The 21,869-nt window shown below is 41.0% G+C and overlaps 1 protein-coding gene across 1 annotated transcript; it reads left to right on the top strand.

Moving 5' to 3' along the window:
• Positions 1 to 907: 907 nt before the first annotated feature.
• On the top strand, positions 908 to 20,392 carry LOC135461517 (uncharacterized). The gene is made up of 20 exons (XM_064738654.1): positions 908 to 1,036; positions 3,421 to 3,543; positions 4,104 to 4,189; positions 4,377 to 4,494; positions 5,777 to 5,851; positions 6,455 to 6,543; positions 6,778 to 6,851; positions 7,157 to 7,233; positions 8,140 to 8,223; positions 10,358 to 10,428; positions 10,802 to 10,885; positions 11,476 to 11,536; positions 14,237 to 14,268; positions 14,701 to 14,768; positions 15,051 to 15,220; positions 15,994 to 16,212; positions 16,778 to 16,871; positions 17,012 to 17,166; positions 20,036 to 20,170; positions 20,336 to 20,392. The coding sequence occupies exons 1-20, from the start codon at positions 908 to 910 to the stop codon at positions 20,390 to 20,392; spliced, it is 2,001 nt and encodes a 666-aa protein (XP_064594724.1).
• The last annotated feature ends 1,477 nt before the right edge of the window (positions 20,393 to 21,869 follow it).

Genomic DNA, 21,869 nt, shown 5'->3' with positions numbered 1-21,869 from the left:
CATAATTTTGTCTACCAGCAGTACACATATTGTGTAATGCAATTAACACACCCAGATCGACTTTTGTATATATGTGTGTACCGTTGATACACATGTCATTGTGGATGCACAGAATTGTACACAATTGGTTTTAGAGAGGATGCTCGTGGGTTGCACATCATAAGGTTCGTTGAAGAACAATTGTAAACAAATGTTACAATAAAATATATGTCTATTGTTTAAAAGCCGCATAGAAATATTTAAATGTATGTGTAGGCCTTGTATATAATTAGGAGATTGTTTGAGAAGGTTAAGAAGCCATGGATGAATCGATGCAGTAGAATAATCTTGACGAACATGTGATAAAGGTCAGTTATTGTACGACATGTATGGCGCCGACGATTGACCGTTCAGCTAACACACACATTGTCCGCTTGGCTGACACGCTCCCAGTGCCTGGGCCCCACGACAACCCACGCTGATCAGAATGGAATTCTACGGGGAGTAAAAGAATCATTATAGGTGATCGGAAGTGAAATGAATTTTGTACACGCGAAGGGTTGTCCTTAGCTGATACAAGGTCAGCGAGCACATATTTACACTGGTATTTCCCGGTGTATCTACAGCTGTATATGGATTTTCCCATAGGGATCCAGATGCGGTTGACTGTAGAAGTCACGCGGAGCTTTGGTTGTCTACCCATTGAGTGCCCTGTATCAAGAAGATTTCTAGAAGTATAAGTAGTTATTAGTTCCTGCTGCAGACACGGGTTGACAGGGTTGGTTGGGATATACTGCTGGACACGGCAATCCCACACAACTCCACTCGTAAAGTAAGCTTAATTGTTATGAGGTGAGAAATTTATATATTTGTACGGCTGTTTATGTCACTGATTATGCACAGGGTGAGAGGCGGTATCCGAGTCGGGATGGAGGATGTAGGCCCGTCGGGGAGTCTGGGAAGCTCTATCAGTCCCCAAGAAAGAGACCTACTAGCCCAAACCTTCCCCCGTCGCTCTCTACCCAGGAAACAGCTGTCCTTCAACAAGCTCGTCGAGGTACGTCTAACTGCCCTAAAGTTTGCGAAGTGTGTACAATTAAATATGTCCCATAAAATGATATCATTTATAGCTTTGATATCGATTTTCGCATTCTGTACCTCCAAAATAACCCATGACATTAACCCCCCCACCCTTCCCAGTCCGCAAAAACAAAAACAAACAAACCAATATTTGTAACAATAGATGCAGAAAATGTCAATGATTGTACAGCAAGAATGTTGATGATGTAGGGAAGTACAATGTAAAAAGTTTAAACTTAACTTTGTCTTAAATTTGTAGTTATAAAATTAGGAGTATATGAAGGAAAAGGGCAAGAACTGAATGGAACTGAAGAACCCGTTGCCCGTATACTGTAGTGAGTTGTTAGTTCTGGTGTCAAGGTTATCCATTGATGCAGAACAACACACATCTCAGTTCTGATGTGACTGTATTGCATTGTTAGTTCTGGTGTCATGGTTATCCATTGATGCAGAACAACACACATCTCAGTTCTGATGTGACTGTATTGGGTTGTTAGTTCTGGTGTCATGGTTATCCATTGATGCAGAACAACACACATCTCAGTTCTGATGTGACTGTATTGCATCGTTAGTTCTGGTGTCATGGTTATCCATTGATGCAGAACAACACACATCTCAGTTCTGATGTGACTGTATTGCATTGTTAGTTCTGGTGTCATGGTTATCCATTGATGCAGAACAACACACATCTCAGTTCTGATGTGACTGTATTGCATTGTTAGTTCTGGTGTCATGGTTATCCATTGATGCAGAACAACACACATCTCAGTTCTGATGTGACTGTATTGCATTGTTAGTTCTGGTGTCATGGTTATCCATTGATGCAGAACAAATATATATATATCCACCATTGAGACATTGTTGTCCATTCATGTGGACATAGAGATATTGTTCTCCAAGCATGTGTATATAGGTCCACTGTTGCGGCATCGTTATCCATGGACGTATATATAGGTCCACTGTTGCGGCATCGTTATCCATGGACGTATATATAGGTCCACTGTTGCGACATCGTTATCCATGGACGTATATATAGGTCCACTGTTGCGACATTGTTATCCATGGATGTATATATAGGTCCACTGTTGCGACATCGTTATCCATGGACGTATATATAGGTCCACTGTTGCGGCATCGTTATCCATGGACGTATATATAGGTCCACTGTTGCGACATTGTTATCCATGGACGTATATATAGGTCCACTGTTGCGGCATCGTTATCCATGGACGTATATATAGGTCCACTGTTGCGGCATCGTTATCCATGGACGTATATATAGGTCCACTGTTGCGACATTGTTATCCATGGGCGTATATATAGGTCCACTGCTGCGACATCGTTATCCATGGACGTATACATAGGTCCACTGTTGCGACATCGTTATCCATGGACGTATATATAGGTCCACTGTTGCGGCATCGTTATCCATGGACGTATATATAGGTCCACTGTTGCGGCATCGTTATCCATGGACGTATACATAGGTCCACTGTTGCGGCATCGTTATCCATGGACGTATATATAGGTCCACTGTTGCGACATTGTTATCCATGGACGTATATATAGGTCCACTGCTGCGACATCGTTATCCATGGACGTATATATAGATCCACTGTTGCGACATCGTTATCCATGGAAGTATATATAGGTCCACTGTTGCGGCATCGTTATCCATGGACGTATATATAGGTCCACTGTTGCGACATCGTTATCCATGGACGTATATATAGGTCCACTGTTGCGACATCGTTATCCATGGATGCATATATAGGTCCACTGTTGCGGCATCGTTATCCATGGACGTATATATAGGTCCACTGTTGCGACATTGTTATCCATGGACGTATATATAGGTCCACTGTTGCGGCATCGTTATCCATGGACGTATATATAGGTCCACTGTTGCGGCATCGTTATCCATGGACGTATATATAGGTCCACTGTTGCGACATTGTTATCCATGGACGTATATATAGGTCCACTGTTGCGACATCGTTATCCATGGACGTATACATAGGTCCACTGTTGCGACATCGTTATCCATGGACGTATATATAGGTTCACTGTTGCGACATCGTTGTCCATGTCTTGGATCAGTGCCAGCTGCTGACCTTGCACTGTATAATCGCTACAACTGATTGCGGTATAGAGGACTAGCATTCCACTTCTGTGCTTATACATATAGCATTCACCACATTCATATATGGTTTGACCGTCAAAGCGTGTCCTGCACACCACGCAGCGGAGTATTCCCATATCTGTACTTGAACAAACAACAGTTAAGTTTAATTCCAAAGGCGGCTTAAATGAGATTGTAAAAGTATTATGCCAACTATACGGTCATATTTTTGTTCTCAGAACAGAGCCTTCTACAAAGCCGTTGGGGCAATGAGGCGACGCCATCGCGCTAACGTGACGATTGCCGGGACAAAACCTTTGGCCACTTTTGCCCGATGGCGGGAGCATGCCAAAACCAAAAGGGTAGATCTTAATGTTGTCAGTCTTATCAAGATCATGTACAAAATCAAAGGTAAACGCATGACTCAACGTAAAGGCATGACTCATGTTATAGGACTATTAAGATCATGCACAAGGTCTAAAGGTAAACGTATGACTCATGTTATAAGAATACTAATATCATGTACAGGATCTAAACGTAAACGCATGACTCAACGTAAACGCATGACTCATGTTACAGGACTACTAAGATCATGTACAAGGGCTAAACGTAAACGCATGACTCAACCTAAACGCATGACTCATTTTATAGGACTACTAAAATCGTGTAGGCCTACAGGTCTAAACATAAACGCATGACTCATGTTACAGGACTATAAACGTAAACGCATGACTCAAGGTAAACGCATGACTTATGTTATATTACTCCTAAGATTATGTACAAAATCTAAACGTAAACATGTCGCATGATATGCCATGTAATGTTCGTACTCAAGTAGTTTTATATTAGTTTTTATTGTACTTAAAGGTGTGTTGTTGTTTTTTTTTTAGGATTTTAGAAGTGCTGTTGTTTTGTTTTTCAGCCCAAAACCCCTCCGGGTGTGAAGTTCCGCCGCTATATCAGGCTAACATTAATCTGCATTCGACTGTGTAAAACTAGCTACGAAAGGTGCGTCTAGACTGACATAACAATGTGTGGGACAGTGTCAGTCATTGCCAGATAATGGGAATCATTTCTGTTCATTTCTTATTTATTAACCTGATGAGATCATTTGTCTTCAGACCTTGCATTTACAGTATAATGTCACTTCCTTTGTTATATGCGCAGTACTATTGGTACACCTATTCTGTTATAGTTTAGAGGCTGCCCGAGGGGAATTTCTGTCCGTATCTCAGTACAGCGAGGAATTCAAAACTATCATCGATAAGGACGGACTAGTCTTTGATCCTTCGGAGTTCAAGGCAAACAAAGAGGTAAAATTAAGGGAAGTTTTGGAATGAGAACTACATGTAATTAATATAAGTGGTACGTCCTCATCTCCAGCAAGGCTATGGAAGAGTGGAATGTACAGAGCCACAGCACGTTGACTGCCATTTGCATAGGGGTTGTTGGTTTTTGTAGGCTGTCGTTTTCATAATGATATCAAAGAGTGAGTGAGTGCTTGGGGTTTAACGTCGTACTTAACAATTTTTCATTCGTGTGACGACGAAGGAATCCTTAGAGTGCATGTAATGTGCCTCTTTGTTGCAGGACGGATTTCCACCGCTCATTTGTCTAGTGCTGCTTCACTGAGAAGACTTACCGAAGGCAAGTAAGCCTCCCGCCCGAGCCATTATACTGATACGGATCAACCAGTGATTGCACTATCCCCTTCATACTGAACGCCAAGCGAGGAAGTTACAACTTCCTCTTTTAAAGCCTCTCTTTCAAAGGTGTGACCAGAGCCAGGGTTGACCCTGGATCTACCGAAGCGGACGCTCTACCAACTGTGCTATCCGGGCCGGTTTGATGTCAGAGAGAAATAGTTAGCAATATGAATGACTGGCCAGTGTTCTCATGACTGTTGCATAGTAGACCAGTGTTCTCATGAGTGTTGCATGGTAGGCCAGTGTTCTCATGACTGTTGCATGGTAGATCAGTGTTCACATGGCTGTTGCATGTTAGGCCAGTGTTCTCATGACTGTTGCATGGTAGGCCAGCTCTTTCATGACTGTTGCATGGTAGCTAGGCAAGGCCATGACTTTTGCAGTGTCGGTCATTGTTCTCATGACTGTTGCATGGTAGGCCAGTGTTCTCATGACTGTCGCAGTGTCGGCCAGTGTTCTCATGACTGTTGCATGGTAGGCCAGTGTTCTCATGACTGTCGCAGTGTCGACCATTGTCCTCATGACTGTCGCAGTGTCGGCCAGTGTCCTCATGACTGTCCCAGTCTTGGCCAGTTTATGGTTGGAATGAGAAGAATTCTGTGTTTCAAGATGTATTCAAAGCCTACCTGAGTGCAGAAATATGACGTAAATCTCGGATCAGAACTTATTAATGATGAACAATGCATTTTTATGAGACTTTTTTTTTGTTTCAGGCTCCACCAATACGAATGTATTAATGGTATAAAACTCTCTTGTGTAGTTACAATGGTTACGATGTGACATCGCCACCATGTAGTTACAATGGTGTCAAAGTGACATCGCCACGATGTAGTTACAATGGTGTCAAAGTGGCGCCAAGCCATACTCATGCATTCTGTTGTTCCCACAGGGAAGGGCCTCGGCTGAAACTAAGCGAATCCTACAGACAAAGTTTGATGAGAGAACCGAGAAAGACATTGATCATGTGAGTGGATTGCAATGAACGATTAACGATAATTAAGCGATTATTGGCCAAAAAAAAAAAAGACACCGTTCATTGGCAACTCAGTAAGGAACAATTTGTATGGATGGATTTTCTTGTGTATTAGATTAAGAATTTGAGCCTATACCGATAATATTAATTTATAATTTGATAAGAATAATTCTCTGGACAATGAAGCACGCGTCTAGACGAGGTAGTGGTCTGTGTTTAATGAATACATATGTCTTCTAATGGGTAGGACATATGGGATGCGCGTTCAATACAGACCTTGAACAGGAAATTTGTGGATTCACTTAATCTCCCTGCGATTCCTTGGCGAGAAGAAGTCGTCGACATGGCTCGTTGGGCCGTTGGCGCAGTTGAATATTCGTTCATCCCTCATATATTACTCGCAGCAAATTCGTCAGTGATTGGCTAAAGGTCGGTGGTTCACCCCAGGCACTCACGTTCCCGACGCCATTATATGTGTGGAAATCCTTGCGTATGATGCTCAGCATTAGTCATTAGATTAGGTATGCTTGAAGAACAGATATTGTCGCGTGAAACCACACACACCTAAACGTTCACCCCAACTTTTCATTTCAGCTCATGGTGGCGTTGAAGAGTATAAAGTCTTTCAAAGAATACCCAAGAAACATTCAAGAAAAACTCTGTCAAGTTGGCTGGTATGAAACGTAAGTGTATACGTATTTTCAATCTGAAAGGACGTTTCTTCTGAATCAGTGACAGAGGGATCATTTGAGATAGTCGACAAGGCAATGCCATCTGGCGTAGGCTGTTCTGAATGGCTGTGGTTTGCAAGCGCATGCGCATACTTTAGGATGTACTTATTTGATTTTTTACAGAGTATAATTTTCTATTATCATATTTTACACATTATATTGTTCCACTATTGTCATATTTTACAGATTTGGACCAAAGAGGGCTATAATTCGACAAGGTCATCCGCCACGAGCTTTTTATTTTATTCTGTCGGGAACAGGTTTGTTCGTGGTCATTTTGGTATGCTAGACGTACATGTAGAACTTACATATCCGTTATATTGTAAAGATATTCGTTTGAAATATTGCGTTAAGCTGCAAAAATATATTGATCGTTTTCCAGAATACATTATGGCTTTAACTGCTATCTTTGCAAGTGTGTGAAATTGTTGTTTTGTTATGTTAATACTTTTTTGAATTCAGCGACAAAATAATACATCTGTTTACGACTGTTTTTATGTTTTTATTTTATAACCGCTAAGAACCAAAAGGAGGCTTTTTATGAGAAATACAACATTTATTTCAGTCGTAGTCACAAAGTTCGACAGAAGGACCCACGACTTCCAGATACTGGTGTTTCTGCAACAGGGCATGTCTTTTGGGGTAAGGCGATCACCACGATTTCTGTAGAATTTTCAACGATTCTTCCTTTGATTATTGAATGCCATTTAAAAAGTGAACGCCAGGCTGTTTTGATTACAATCTGGCCACTTTTTGGGAAATGTTCTTTCTGGGTGAAGCACAGATTCCGTTCCTAAAAATTGTACAAAAACCATCTGAAAAGTGTAATATGATTTTAACTATAATCTATTTCTACTCCGGGAAAGAGCTATAATGATAATACAAAAGTTACATTATTATGGAATATATCGTTGGACTATGAGTTGTATATGACAATCGGTGCAGTCCTACATCAGCTGCTATTATCGGAGCGGGAGTTCCTAATAAGAATTAGTTGTCAGCGAATGCGAGGATGCGGCAAGCTACTAATACTTCTTTATATCCCCCAGGAATTAGCTGTTATCAAGCGCAGAGTGCGACAAGCCACTTATCCTTCTCCTCTATATCCTCCAGGAATTAGCTGTCATCAAGCGCAGAGTGCGACAAGCCACTAATCCTTCTCCTCTATATTCCCCCAGGAGTTAGCTGACATCAAGCACAGAGTGCGACAAACCACTTATCCTTCTCCTCTATATCCCCCCAGGAGTTAGCTGTCATCAAGTGCAAAGTGCGACAAGCCACTTATCCTTCTCCTCTATATCCCCCCAGGAGTTAGCTGACATCAAGCGCAGAGTGCGACAAACCACTTATCCTTCTCCTCTATATTCCCTCAGAAGTTAGCTGACATCAAGCGCAGAGTGCGATAAGCCACTAACCATTCTCCTCTATATCCCCCCAAGAATTAGTAGTCATCAAGCATGGTGTGCGACAAGCCACTAATCCTTCTCCTCTGTGTCCCCAAGCGCACAGAACCACAAACCACTAACCATTCTCCTCTATATCCCCCAGGAATTAGCTGTCATCAAGCGCGGAGTGCGACAAGCTACTGTCAGCTCTAAGACCGGCGTCGAGCTCCTCTGTATATCGGTGGCGGTAAGAGTGACCCAGTTGTTGGTTAATGTAGTAATAAGACATAGAACAAGTACCACATGGACATAGGGTGCTGTAATAAGACACAAAACAAGTACCACATGGGCATAGAGTGCTGTAATAATACACGGGAGAAGTACTACATGAATACAGGGTGCTGCAACAATACACAGAACAAGTACCACATGGACATAGATTGCTGTAACAATATACAAAACATGTACCACATGGACATAGGGTGCTGTAACAATACAGTGAACAAGTACCACATGGACATAGAGTGCTGTAATAACAAACAAAACAAGTACCACATGGACATAGGGTGCTGTAATAAGACACAAAACAAGTACCACATGGACACAGAGTGCTGTAATAATACACGGAAGAAGTACTACATAGATACAGGGTGCTGCATCAATATACAGAACAAGTACCACATGGACATAGATTGCTGTAACAATACACAAAACAAGTACCACATGGACATAGAGTGCTGTAACAACACACAGATGGAGTACTTATGGACATAGGGTGCTGCAATAATACACAGAACAAGCACCACATGGACATAAGGTGCTGCAATAATACACAGAACAAGTACCACATGGACATAGAGTGCTGTAATAATATACAGAACAAGTACCACATGGACATAAGGTGCTGCAATAATACACAGAACAAGTGCCACATGGACATACAGTGTTGTAACACTACACAGAACAAGTACTATATGGACATAGGGTGCTGTAACAATACACAGAACAAATACCACATGCACACAGAGTGCTGTAATAATATACAAAGCAAGTACCACATGGACATAGGGTGCTGTAACAATACAGAGAACAAGTACCACATGGACATATGGTGCTGCAGTAATACACAAAACAAGTACCACATGGACATAGAGTGCTGTAACAATACACAGAACAAGTACCACATGGACGAATGATGCTGTAACAATACACAGAACAAGTACTATATGGACATAGGGTGCTGTAACAATACACAGAACAAGTACCACATGGACATAGAGTGCTGTAACAATACACAGATCAAGTACTATATGGACATAGAGTGTTGTAACAATACACAGAACAAGTACTATATGGACATAGAGTGCTGTGACAATACACAGAACAAGTAACACATGTTTGTGTTTTCCTAAATTATGAATCAGTAGCAGTGGAATTTTTGCAGGTGTGTAGTGCACATTTTGCACAGTTTGTTTGCATGGAACACAAATGAATGATAATAGTAAGTTTAAGGCAATGTACACTTGACTGATTTGGTTATATAACTGTATAAGTCGCCACAATCACTTCAACCGGATCAACCGAAGCTTAAAGAAAGCTTTCGAATCGAGAGTAGCTCGGTATTTCACATCACTCCAACGGCAATACGGTTTGTAGCTCGATATATAACATCTCTGCAATAATTTATAGACTGTAACGGCGATATGGTTTGTAGCTCGGTATTTGACATTACTGTAACGGCAATATGGTTTGTAGCTCGGCATTTCACATCACTGTAACGGCAATACGATTTGAAGCTCGGTATTTCAAATCATTGCAACAGCAATACGGTTTGTAGCTCGGTATTTCACATCTCTGTAACGGCTATACGGTTTGTAGCTCGGTATTTAACGTTACTGGAACGGCAATACGGTTTGTAGCTCAGTATTTCGCATCACTGTAACAACAATACGGTTTGTAGCGCGGTATTTCACGTCTCTGTAACGGCAGTACGGTTTGTAGCTCGGTATTTCACATCTCTGTAACGGCTATACGGTTTGTAGCTCGGCATTTAACGTTACTGGAACGGCAATACGGTTTGTAGCTCGGTATTTCGCATCACTGTAACGGCAATACGGTTTGTAGCTCGGTATTTCACTTCACTGTAACGGCAATACGGTTTGTAGCTCGGTATTTCACATCTCTGTAACGGCTTTACGGTTTGTAGCTCGGTATTTAACGTTACTGGAACGGCAATACGGTTTGTAGCTCGGTATTTCGCATCACTGTAACAGCAATACGGCTGTTTGTAGCTTGGTATTTCACATCACTGCAACGGCAATACGGTTTGGAGAGGCATCACTTAACGTTTTGACTTTTAAATACCCTTTATATACATGCAGGATTACAGAAACATTTTTATGGCTGGAACTTTCAAGAACTTGACAGACTCTGAGATGAACACCTTTATCAGGTAGCCATGCTTATCCATCTGATGAAGTTTAAATGCATACTGGCTCACGGGAAATTCGTTCTGATCATAAAATTATTATCGCTATTGTGCTGTGAACTATAAGGTTTAACTTTTGTTGTATCATATCACATACAGTGATTAATTTTGAACTTACTTTTATGTTCATTGACTCAGCGGTATAAAGCGTTGTTTTGCGTGCAGCTGATCTGCGTGTGGACAACATGACGGTTTGGATGCAGCTTTAAGCCTGGGGGTTTGTCAACTATCTGGCGAAGGGCAGCGGTGTTTTCCGGGCATCTGGGTTTCCCAAGCTCATAAACCTGATTGAAAAATTTTGATAATAAATAAATAAATAAATGTCCACTTTTTTCAGAAATATTGGTTTCTTGAAGAAGTTCCCCATTAACATTCTGTCGGACGAAAAATATCAGAACGACTTCCTGTTTCATTATTACCAGTAAGTTTTATGAAACTGGCAACACGAAACATTCTTATTATTAATGTTTTGTCAGAAAGTCTCAAATCCTGGACTGAATTTTTTAATTTGTATATCACAACACAACCGGAAGATTGATCCCTCTGGATTTCAAGTCTGCACGTTAAACGAAAAATGAAGCTTCTGAGTTTCTGTTAGGACCAGATATACGAGGAATAGTGACTCTATGATACGTGTACGATGTATAACTGTTGTATATACATGTATATCCGTATATCTGGCCATCTGTCGTATGTAAGCTTACATATACAGTATATCTGTAGATCTGACTATCTTTTGTATATAGGCCTACATGTATATCTGACTATTTGTTGTATACAGGCCTACATGTATCTCTCTATGTCTGACTATCTTTTGTGTACGGGCCTACATCTATATTTGTATATCTCATTATCTGTTGTATATAGGCCTACATGTACGTCTGACGATCTCTTGTTTATAGACTTGCTTGTTTATCTGTATATCTGACTATCTGTTGTATGTAGGCTTACATGCATGTCTATATGTCTGTTGTATGTAGGCTTACATGTTTATCTGACTATCTGTTTCAGTCGAGGCCAGATACTAGCCAGGGACAGCAACTGTTCGGACTGGATTTTCATCGTAAAATCGGTAGGCATTTGGTACATCTTATAACTGAATATTCATGTATGTAAACAGTCACGTGTTATCATCAATTGTACGAAGCATTCAGCGAGACGAAGCCAGACGAGCCGGACTGTTCTCATTAAGTCAGAATTGCAATTACCTTTAAGCCTACAACTCAAACCTAATCCTCACGTTTAGAATACACTGGATCCACAATCATCCGAGTTGTAAACCTGCCAAAGATCTGTATCAGTACAATCATCCGAGTTGTAAACCTGCCAAAGATCTGTATCAGCACAATCATACGAGTTGTTAACCCGCCAAAGATCTGTATCAGCACAATCATCCGAGTTGTAAACCTGCCAAAGATCTGTATCAGCACAATCATCCGAGTTGTAAACCTGCCAAAGATCTGTATCAGTACAATCATCCGAGTTGTAAACCTACCAAAGATCTGTATCAGTACAATCATCCGAGTTGTAAACCTGCCAAAGATCTGTATCAGTACAATCATCCGAATTGTAAACCTGCCAAAGATCTGTATCAGCACAATCATCCGAGTTGTAAACCTACCAAAGATCCGTATCAGCACAATCATCCGAGTTGTAAACCTGCCAAAGATCTGTATCAGTACAATCATCCGAGTTGTAAACCTACCAAAGATCTGTATCAGCACAATCATCCGAGTTGTAAACCTGCCAAAGATCTGTATCAGTACAATCATCCGAGTTGTAAACCTACCAAAGATCTGTATCAGCACAATCATCCGAGTTGTAAACCTACCAAAGATCTGTATCAGTACAATCATCCGAGTTGTTAACCTGCCAAAGATCTGTATCAGTACAATCATCCGAGTTGTAAACCTGCCAAAGATCTGTATCAGTACAATCATCCGAGTTGTAAACCTACCAAAGATCTGTATCAGTACAATCATCCGAGTTGTAAACCTGCCAAAGATCTGTATCAGTACAATCATCCGAGTTGTAAACCTACCAAAGATCTGTATCAGTACAATCATCCGAGTTGTAAACCTGCCAAAGATCTGTATCAGTACAATCATCCGAGTTGTTAACCTACCAAAAATCTGTATCAGCACAATCATCCGAGTTGTAAACCTGCCAAAGATCTGTATCAGTACAATCATCCGAGTTGTAAACCTACCAAAGATCTGTATCAGTACAATCATCCGAGTTGTAAACCTGCCAAAGATCTGTATCAGTACAATCATCCGAGTTGTAAACCTACCAAAGATCTGTATCAGTACAATCATCCGAGTTGTAAACCCACCAAAGATCTGTATCAGCACAATCATCCGAGTTGTAAACCTACCAAAGATCTGTATCAGTACAATCATCCGAGTTGTTAACCTGCCAAAGATCTGTATCAGTACAATCATCCGAGTTGTAAACCTGCCAAAGATCTGTATCAGTACAATCATCCGAGTTGTAAACCTACCAAAGATCTGTATCAGTACAATCATCCGAGTTGTAAACCTGCCAAAGATCTGTATCAGTACAATCATCCGAGTTGTAAACCTACCAAAGATCTGTATCAGTACAATCATCCGAGTTGTAAACCTGCCAAAGATCTGTATCAGTACAATCATCCGAGTTGTTAACCTACCAAAAATCTGTATCAGCACAATCATCCGAGTTGTAAACCTGCCAAAGATCTGTATCAGCACAATCATCCGAGTTGTAAACCTGCCAAAGATCTGTATCAGTACAATCATCCGAGTTGTAAACTTACCAAAGATCTGTATCAGCACAATCATCCGAGTTGTAACCCTGCTAAAGATCTGTATCAGCAGACCCATGTAACAATACTTCCAGCTTTTGGCACATTTTAACCCAGAAATCAAGCATATTCTGTACGAAGTTCACGAGGGAAGAAATTTCCAAACGGCACTACTTTACCTGAGATTGAGGTTCCCAGAGGTGGTTGTTTCTGTGCGTCCACTGAAAGTTCTGCATTATACGATATAATAACATCTAAATGACTCACTTGAACATATAGTGAACCTGTGACACCTGTTTCAGAATATATAGCAAATGTGAAATCTAATGAATTAGCCTGCAATTCTGCAGTGAAACACACTCTTTGCTGTGTACACTTATTATTTGCATTATACAAGGTACACGATCATCTTTAAGTGCTGGGTGTTTAATGACCTCATTTTGTCATGTATGTACCGAAATGAGCTGCATCTTTACTTGATACCAAACAAAACATAGAATCTGCAATCAGACGAGTAATTATTGTAACAAACTATTCGATTGATTATTACAAAGTCACCGTACCCTGTCGCCACGATATGGCTGCAACATTGCCGAAGTGGGGAGAGGGTAGGGGTTAAGCCACGTTTATTCATTCTTTAGGAGAACGTCGCCATGACATGGCTGCAACATTGCCGAAGTAGAGTTAAGCTATGGTCATTTATTCTATAGGAGAGCGTCGCCTCGATATGGCTGCAACATTGCCGAAGTGGAGTTAAGCTATGGTCATTTATTCTATAGGAGAGCGTCGCCTCGATATGGCTGCAACATTGCCGAAGTGTGGTTAAGCTATGGTCATTTATTCTATAGGAGAGCGTCGCCACGATATGGCTGCAACATTGCCGAAGTGTGGTTAAGCTATGGTCATTTATTCTATAGGAGAGCGTCGCCTCGATATGGCTGCAACATTGCCGAAGTGTGGGTTAAGCTATGGTCATTTATTCTATAGGGGAGCGTGTCAGTACTGAAGAAACTGAGGAGGTGCGACCAAAACTGACGGGAGGACAGAAGATTTGGATACAGGTAAGTATAATGCTGTGTTTCAACGGACATACGATTACACTTGCGATTGCTTATCTGAGAATGAAATTTACGTGAATAGGTCAGCTGAAGTTTTTCTACGGATCCCGCACAATTCTTTAACGAACGCTTAACGCAGAGCGAATGGATCCTGTCCATTTTTAGCACATCAGACCAGGATTTATTGTTGGGGTGGATTGACGGTGCAGGTAGGCATGGGCCATAGATACACTGTAACGAATGTGTAACGCAGATGCAATTGCATGTCTGTGGAAATAGTTTAAGCCACCTCCGATATGATTTACGCGTTCAGGCTGCCATTTTCCACATTCATGTTAGGATCTGTATGTTCTTTTAGGTGTGTCAAGATCTGAATATCGTTTTGTCCCTCAGCCATGATCTGAATGTCCTTTTGTTCCTCAGCCATGTTGTATCTGAATATCGTTTTGTTCTTCAGCCATGTTGGGATTTAAATGTTCTTTTGTCCCTCAGGCGTGTCATGATCGGAGTACAGTTTAGTTCCTCAGCCATGTTAAAGATCTGAATATCGTTTTGTCCCTCGGCCATGTTGAAGATCTGAATATCGTTTTGTCCCTCAGTCGTGTTAAAGATCTGAATATTGTTTTGTCCCTCAGCCGTGTTAAAGATCCTGAATATCGTTTTGTCCTCGGCCGTGTTAAAGATCTGAATATCGTTTTGTTCCTCAGCCGTGTTAAAGATCTGGATATCGTTTTGTCCCTCAGCCATTGAGACGTGCGAAGCCGCTAACAGACCAAACATCGAGTCCCCTTGTTGTCTGCGTAACCTGAAAGTGACAGACTTTCATGGGAGAAAACCAGAGGCAAGTTTTGTCGACAGAGCATCAGAAGAAAAGGAAACGTTCAAAGATTACACAGAGATGGAAAAGCGACTGGTGAGGATTGGTTTGTTCGCTTTATCATCATATGTTTTGGACATTTGTTTTCTCCATGTTTATTTTATTTATTTATTTGATTTGTGTTTACTCTGCATTCAAGAATATTTCACTTATACGACGGCGGCCATCATTTTGGTTGGAGGAAACCGAGCAGAGTAAGGCCGGAGAGGAAGCCAGCATGAGCTGGACTTGAACTCAGAGCGACCGTATTGGTGAAAGTCACCTGGGTCCATGGAGGTCGCTCATTTTCTCCATGTTTGACGGTAGAGAACTAAGCCATACTGCTAATCATGATCTTACATACTGAATGACGTAGGTTGTATCTACACTCTGTATACAAACGTACCGTGTTATGGGGATATCAAATATAAGTAAATAGGGAAAAGTCAGTGGTTTTATTCACGATATACGATCCGTGCATAGATTTGAAGAAAACACTAATGCCGGGCCTGCTTATATTGATTGAACTAGTGAGGTGATATGGAATCCCACTGTATGTAACAAGATTAGGTGACTCAGGAGCCTTTCACCAATGTGGCCGCAATGGGTTCAAGTACAACTCATGCTGTCTCCCTCTCCGATCGTATTTGAGAAGGTCTCTCAACAGCCTGCGAATGGTCGTGGGTTTCCTCCGGGCTATGCCTGGTTTCCTTCCATCATAATGCTTGCCCCTTTCATATAAATGAAATATTCCTGGATACAGCGTAAAACACCAAATAAGTAAATAACTACATAAACAATTAGGTGACTGTGTAAGCTCTGTCCATCAGGTGGAGTCTTTGCCTGGGTACCGCACAGAGGCGGAGAGGATGGGAATCCTGGACTACGAGGCCATTATTCAGGATTACAGAGCCCGGGTGGTGGAGAGCGTCACCTCGAGTGTCCCGGAGCCGGAGAGGGTGATCCTGCCTGATATATCCACGATATCAGCGACAAAAGCTGAGGATGGTGAAACGGAGGGTGGTCCGGCGGTACGGAAAAATTCAAAGGTGCGTATTTATAATCTCCTACAGTATGGATTTATTAACATCTGGGCACCATAGCTCACAAACTAGCTGGAAACTTAATACCAAGTACTCATATAATCTGATAGATAATAGTTCTCCAGAGAACTGAACGCCAAGAAGATAATGATGAGGTTTTGTACGAGAGCATCGATCGCGAGAAGTTCATTCTACATTTAGTTTTCTTATCATTAGGGAAAATACTCAAGTATCCCTGAATATCCGAACACACTTGTTTTGTTTTTTTCGTATACCTGTTTTCCACATCAGAACATTCAACTTTTTACCCATTTTGACCGATATATTATTGGCCATAAGTTAAACATAGAAAAGCAAGAATCAGCAAATGAGTTAAACCTCCATGATGATGGTTACAGTACCAGAATGACAACTTGTACTGTGCTCAGCGGCAATAGTCTGTCCACAGATAGCTGTTTACTCACTTAGCTTATATAACCTGTTTTACAGTGATGAACTAACAAGGTAAAATGGAGCTTACTTAACCTGTTTTACTAACCAGGTGAACTAACCAGGTAAATTCCTTTTTAAGGGTGCATACTTGTCGATGTCACCATCAAAAAGAAAGTTATCTCGAGCGGAAGTGAAGAAGAATGCCATGGAAGAACTGAGAAAAAAGACAGAAGGTATGTCTAGGTCTAGTATATAATAGACTGTTAAAATCGGTGTTGTTTTGTTACGAACGAAAATGGTGTACTTTAAGTTTTTAGTTTTTACAAGAAATTGGGAAATTTTTTATTATGATCGTAGTTCTGTTCGACCACAGATGAGAAAAGGGTTTTGGAGAGGAGTCTAGCTAACCGGAAGACGATGGCTGACGAGCTAGACAGTAAAGCTGGACAGAAGTACACAGAGCAGACGGCAGCTGATCTTCATCCCATGTTCATTGAGGTCCAGGTACTGGAGCGTGGACAGTACTTTGTAAGTTTAGGGGAGGTTATACAGGGATTATCTGGAGGGGGGCAGTACTTTGTAAGTTGAGAGGTGTTTATACAGAGATGAATTGGGGGGGACAGTACTTTGTAAGTTTAGAGGTGTTTATACACAATTATCAGGGGAGGGGACAATACTTTGTTAGTTTAGAGGCGTTTATACACGATTATCGGGGGGAACAGTACTTTGTAAGTTTAGAGGAGGTTATACTGGGATTATCTGGAGGGGGGGCAATACTTTGTAAGTTTAGAGGTGTTTATACAGAGATTAATTTGGGGGGGGCAGTACTTTGTGAGTTTAGAGGCCTTTATACACGATTATGGGGGGGGGGGGTAGAAAGTACTTTGTAAGTTTAGAGGAGGTTATACAGGGATTATCTGGAGGGGGGCAGTACTTTGTAAGTTTAGAGGTGTTTATACAGAGATTAATTTGGGGGGGGGCAGTACTTTGTGAGTTTAGAGGCCTTTATACACGATTATGGGGGGGGAGAAAGTACTTGTAAGTTTAGAGGAGGTTATACAGGGATTATCTGGAGGGGGCAGTACTTTGTAAGTTTAGAGGCGTGTATACACGATAATTGGGGGGGCAGTACTTTGTAAGCTTAGAGGCGTTTATACAGGGATTATCTGGGGGGCAGTACTTGTAAGCTTAGAGGCCTTTATACAGGGATTGCCTGGGGGCAGTGCTTGTAAGTTTAGAGGCGTTTATACAAGATTATCTGGAGGGGGATTGTACTTTGTAAGTTTAGGGCGTTTATATACCATTATCTCCGGGGGGAGGGGCAGTACTGTAAGCTTAGAGGCGTTTGTACAGGGATTATCTGGGGGCAGTACTTTGTAAGCTTAGAGGCGTTTATACAGAGATTGACTGGGGGGCAGTTCTTTGTAAGGTTAGAGGCGTTTATACAAGATTATCTTGAGGGGGCTGTATTTTGTAACTTTAGGGGTGTTTATACACGATTATCTGGGGGGACAGTACTTTGTAAGTTCAGAGGCGTTTATACACAGATATCTGGTAGGGGGGCAGTACTCTGTAAGTTTAGAGGCGTTTGTACAGCAATTACCTGGGGGTACAGTACTTTGTTAGTTTAGAGGCGTTTATACACAGATATCTGGGGGGGGGGGGGGGCAGTACTCTGTAAGTTTAGAGGGGTTTGTACAGGAATTATCTGGGGGGACAGTACTTTGTTAGTTTAGAGGCGTTTATACATGAATATCTGGGGGAGGGCAGTACTCTGTAAGTTTAGAGGCGTTTGTACAGCAATTACCTGGGGTACAGTACTTTGTTAGTTTAGAGGCGTTTATACACAGATATCTGGGGGGGGGGGGGGGCAGTACTCTGTAAGTTTAGAGGCGTTTGTACAGCAATTATCTGGGGACAGTACTTTGTAAGGTTAGAGGCGTTTATACAGCCAGTTAATCTCTATCGACTCCAAGGTAAAAACTTTTATATTTTGCTAGCCTATGAGACCGATATTTACCTCAAGTATTTGGAGACACCATTCCAGAAATATGGATTTACTCTCAATTCTCCAATTATTAATTTAATGTTCTAGTTAATTACCAAATGCATTACCAGCCTGTATTGTTCTGAGATAACTCTTGGAGGAAAACTCAAGTCTTACGACTTATTTCAGTAAAGCGGCAAGAACACCGTAATAGAAGATCCGAAGATTTGTTTTTCAGTTCGAACACTAAACAGGGAAATCCATTTATTCACATATATACAGTCAAATCATTAAATATTCCTTCAGAATCAGCAATACCATTTGCGAGAGAGACTTTCAGGGGGAGTAACTCTGGGAAGCTTGTTGAAGCGGCTATAGATGGTGAACTGTCTTAAGCAATTTAAAAAATATTACGACAGGTATATGCGCTGAAATTTCTACCTAACCGTAATCTGTAGGTTTATTTTAATGCAAGAGGAGTGATTTTTTAACTCATATAGTCACAGTCCCCTTCAGTATAACACTAAATCCTTCCTGTGTAATATACTGAAGATTGCTGATCTCCCGCGGGATCAAGCTACTTTCTCGCCAGATCGAGCAAATCTCCCGCCAGATCGAGTAAATACAGTACTTTGTAAGTTTGAAGGCTTTATACACGATTATCTGGGGACAGTACATTGTAAGTTTGAAGGCTTTATACACGATTATCTGGGGACAGTACTTTGTAAGTTTGAAGGCTTTATACACGATTATCTGGGGGACAGTACTTTGTAAGTTTGAAGGCTTTATACACGATTATCTGGGGACAGTACTTTGTAAGTTTGAAGGCTTTATACACGATTATCTGGGGGACAGTACCTTGTAAGTTTGAAGGCTTTATACACGATTATCTGGGGACAGTACTTTGTAAGTTTGAAGGCTTTATACACGATTATCTGGGGACAGTACTTTGTAAGTTTGAAGGCTTTATACACGATTATCTGGGGACAGTACTTTGTAAGTTTAAAGGCTTTATACACGATTATCTGGGGACAGTACATTGTAAGTTTGAAGGCTTTATACACGATTATCTGGGGACAGTACTTTGTAAGTTTGAAGGCTTTATACACGATTATCTGGGGACATTACTTGATGGGACGGGTCATTCTAAGCTGCACTTTTACATTTGTCCAAATTTCAGTATATATAGGACAAAGTCTTGACGAACATTTTTGGGTATCATGAGAGTTTTAGTTTTAAAAGTGGAGTGTGATGTGTTCCTTCCTGTAGAACTGTCACCTGCGTATTTCGTCATTAGACAGGCTATCGGCTTAATAATGTAACTGTATTGTACAAAACACAACATCAGTCTATAATTTAAAGATGTCTATCCGATGAATGGACAATGTCAGACCACTTGCTCTCGTACAGGGGGTGAGTAACCTGGTGTACGGAGAACAGCCCAGCCTCAGTCTGGTGAGCAATGGTGCCGAGTGTATTATGATCTCCAAGCGTCTCTTCCTGCAGCACGCCTTAGCCGCCACCATGGACCTTCTGCGTCAACAGGTAACCTTTTCTTGTGTGGTATAACGCGTTCATTCCGGCATTTGGTGTTCTGTCTTCATTCCGACATTTTTTTTTCTTTCCAGCATTTTGTTTTCATTCCGACATTTTGTGTTCTATGTTTACTTAATTCAGACATTTTGCCACATTCTGGGTTTGTATGTTCAGGAGTGCCCGTTCCCAGCCACAGGAGGAAATGCAGACGAACCTCCAGGGATTTTGTGAACTGGAGTACCACCGGAAGAGAGTGTACAGCAGACTCGTTAGGGATAAGACGGCCAAATTCCAGATGAAGAAAAACTTAAAACAGCAGTATTTAGGACAATATTCCCACAGAACTGGCCTATTTAACTGTGCCATAAACGTTTCAGTTTTCATGGCACGTTACATAAAAACAGTGTTATAAATAGTCTTTATGTGTAAATGAACAGTTTTATGTTTTATTCGGCCCGAATATGATACATATTACACTCCAAAACAAATGTTTATATTCTTCTTATACCATAGGAGTTTTTCCATACCACGTTAGAACAATTTGGTCAAGGGCTAAAGAACTGTTTGCCAAAAGCTCCTACCATGTTAATCCTACATCAGATTAAGAGTTTTTATTCATAAACATCTTTGGTTAAAAAAGATTTTGCTTACTTTTGTTTCCAACATTTATTTATTTATTTATTTATTTACTTATTTATTTATTTATTTATTTATTTATTTATTTCAAATTTAACCCAGGTCGGGTCATACCACAGATTTTAAAAAGAGTACTTGTTGCTGCCTCGCGTGGCGCAGCACGGAGAGGTTGGAGCAAGAAACCAGGACTGGTTGGACCGGTGTCAGTATAATGTGACTGGGTGGTCTGGTGTCTTTGGCATGAGAAGCCCTGTCATAAAACATGGCATTATACACACCGACTGACAACATCGTTGTCTTACGGTGTACATCGTGTGAACAGTACAGTTGCCGGGGACGTATGTTCCTGGCACTGCTGTTTACATACCAGGAGTTTTTTTTCCAGGAGAGCATGCTGGAAAATCATCTGGTATTCAGTTCAGCACGACAGGACATATTGCATATAGGACATATTTTCCTTAATTTGGGCGAATACCTAACGTCTGAATGTTGAGCAAATTTTAAAACACAAAAAATAAAAAAATAAAAACTTGTTCCGTATATACATGCCACGGTAAGGTGTAGCACGATATTATGTTTGTTATCAGTCAGATAAGTTAGTTCCTTATAGTATCACACTACAAACATCGTTACATGTATCGTTTGCAATTGCAATCACATTGCAATCTGTAACAAAATGGTATATCGCATACAAGAATAGGCTAAAGGCCTGTTTATGGAAAATATCGCTTTTACCAAATAAAATGTATTTTAATGATTTTAAGTCTTTTATTCATATGTAATAAACAAGTAGTCGTGGATTTTATGTCTGATAAATACTGACATAACGCCCAGAATTCATAAATCAACTGTAAACCCATGTGGGGCAAGTTGTTACAATCAGCACATACACCATGTATACCGAGGAGACAAGAATGCACTCCGTACATCAACTAACCCCGTCACCCCTATCTATTGGTATGAGCAGTGTTTTGTACTACAAACATGACGCTACACTAATCAGGCACACATAAGCTACGATTATTCAGATAGTAAAGTTACATCTGATAACAATCGCCGTACATAATGGGGC

This window comes from Liolophura sinensis, chromosome 1, assembly GCF_032854445.1.
Source record: "Liolophura sinensis isolate JHLJ2023 chromosome 1, CUHK_Ljap_v2, whole genome shotgun sequence".
Classification (NCBI taxonomy): domain Eukaryota; kingdom Metazoa; phylum Mollusca; class Polyplacophora; order Chitonida; family Chitonidae; genus Liolophura; species Liolophura sinensis.
The sequence above is the reverse complement of the archived record's forward strand: the minus strand, read 5'-3'. Positions and strand labels throughout refer to the sequence as shown.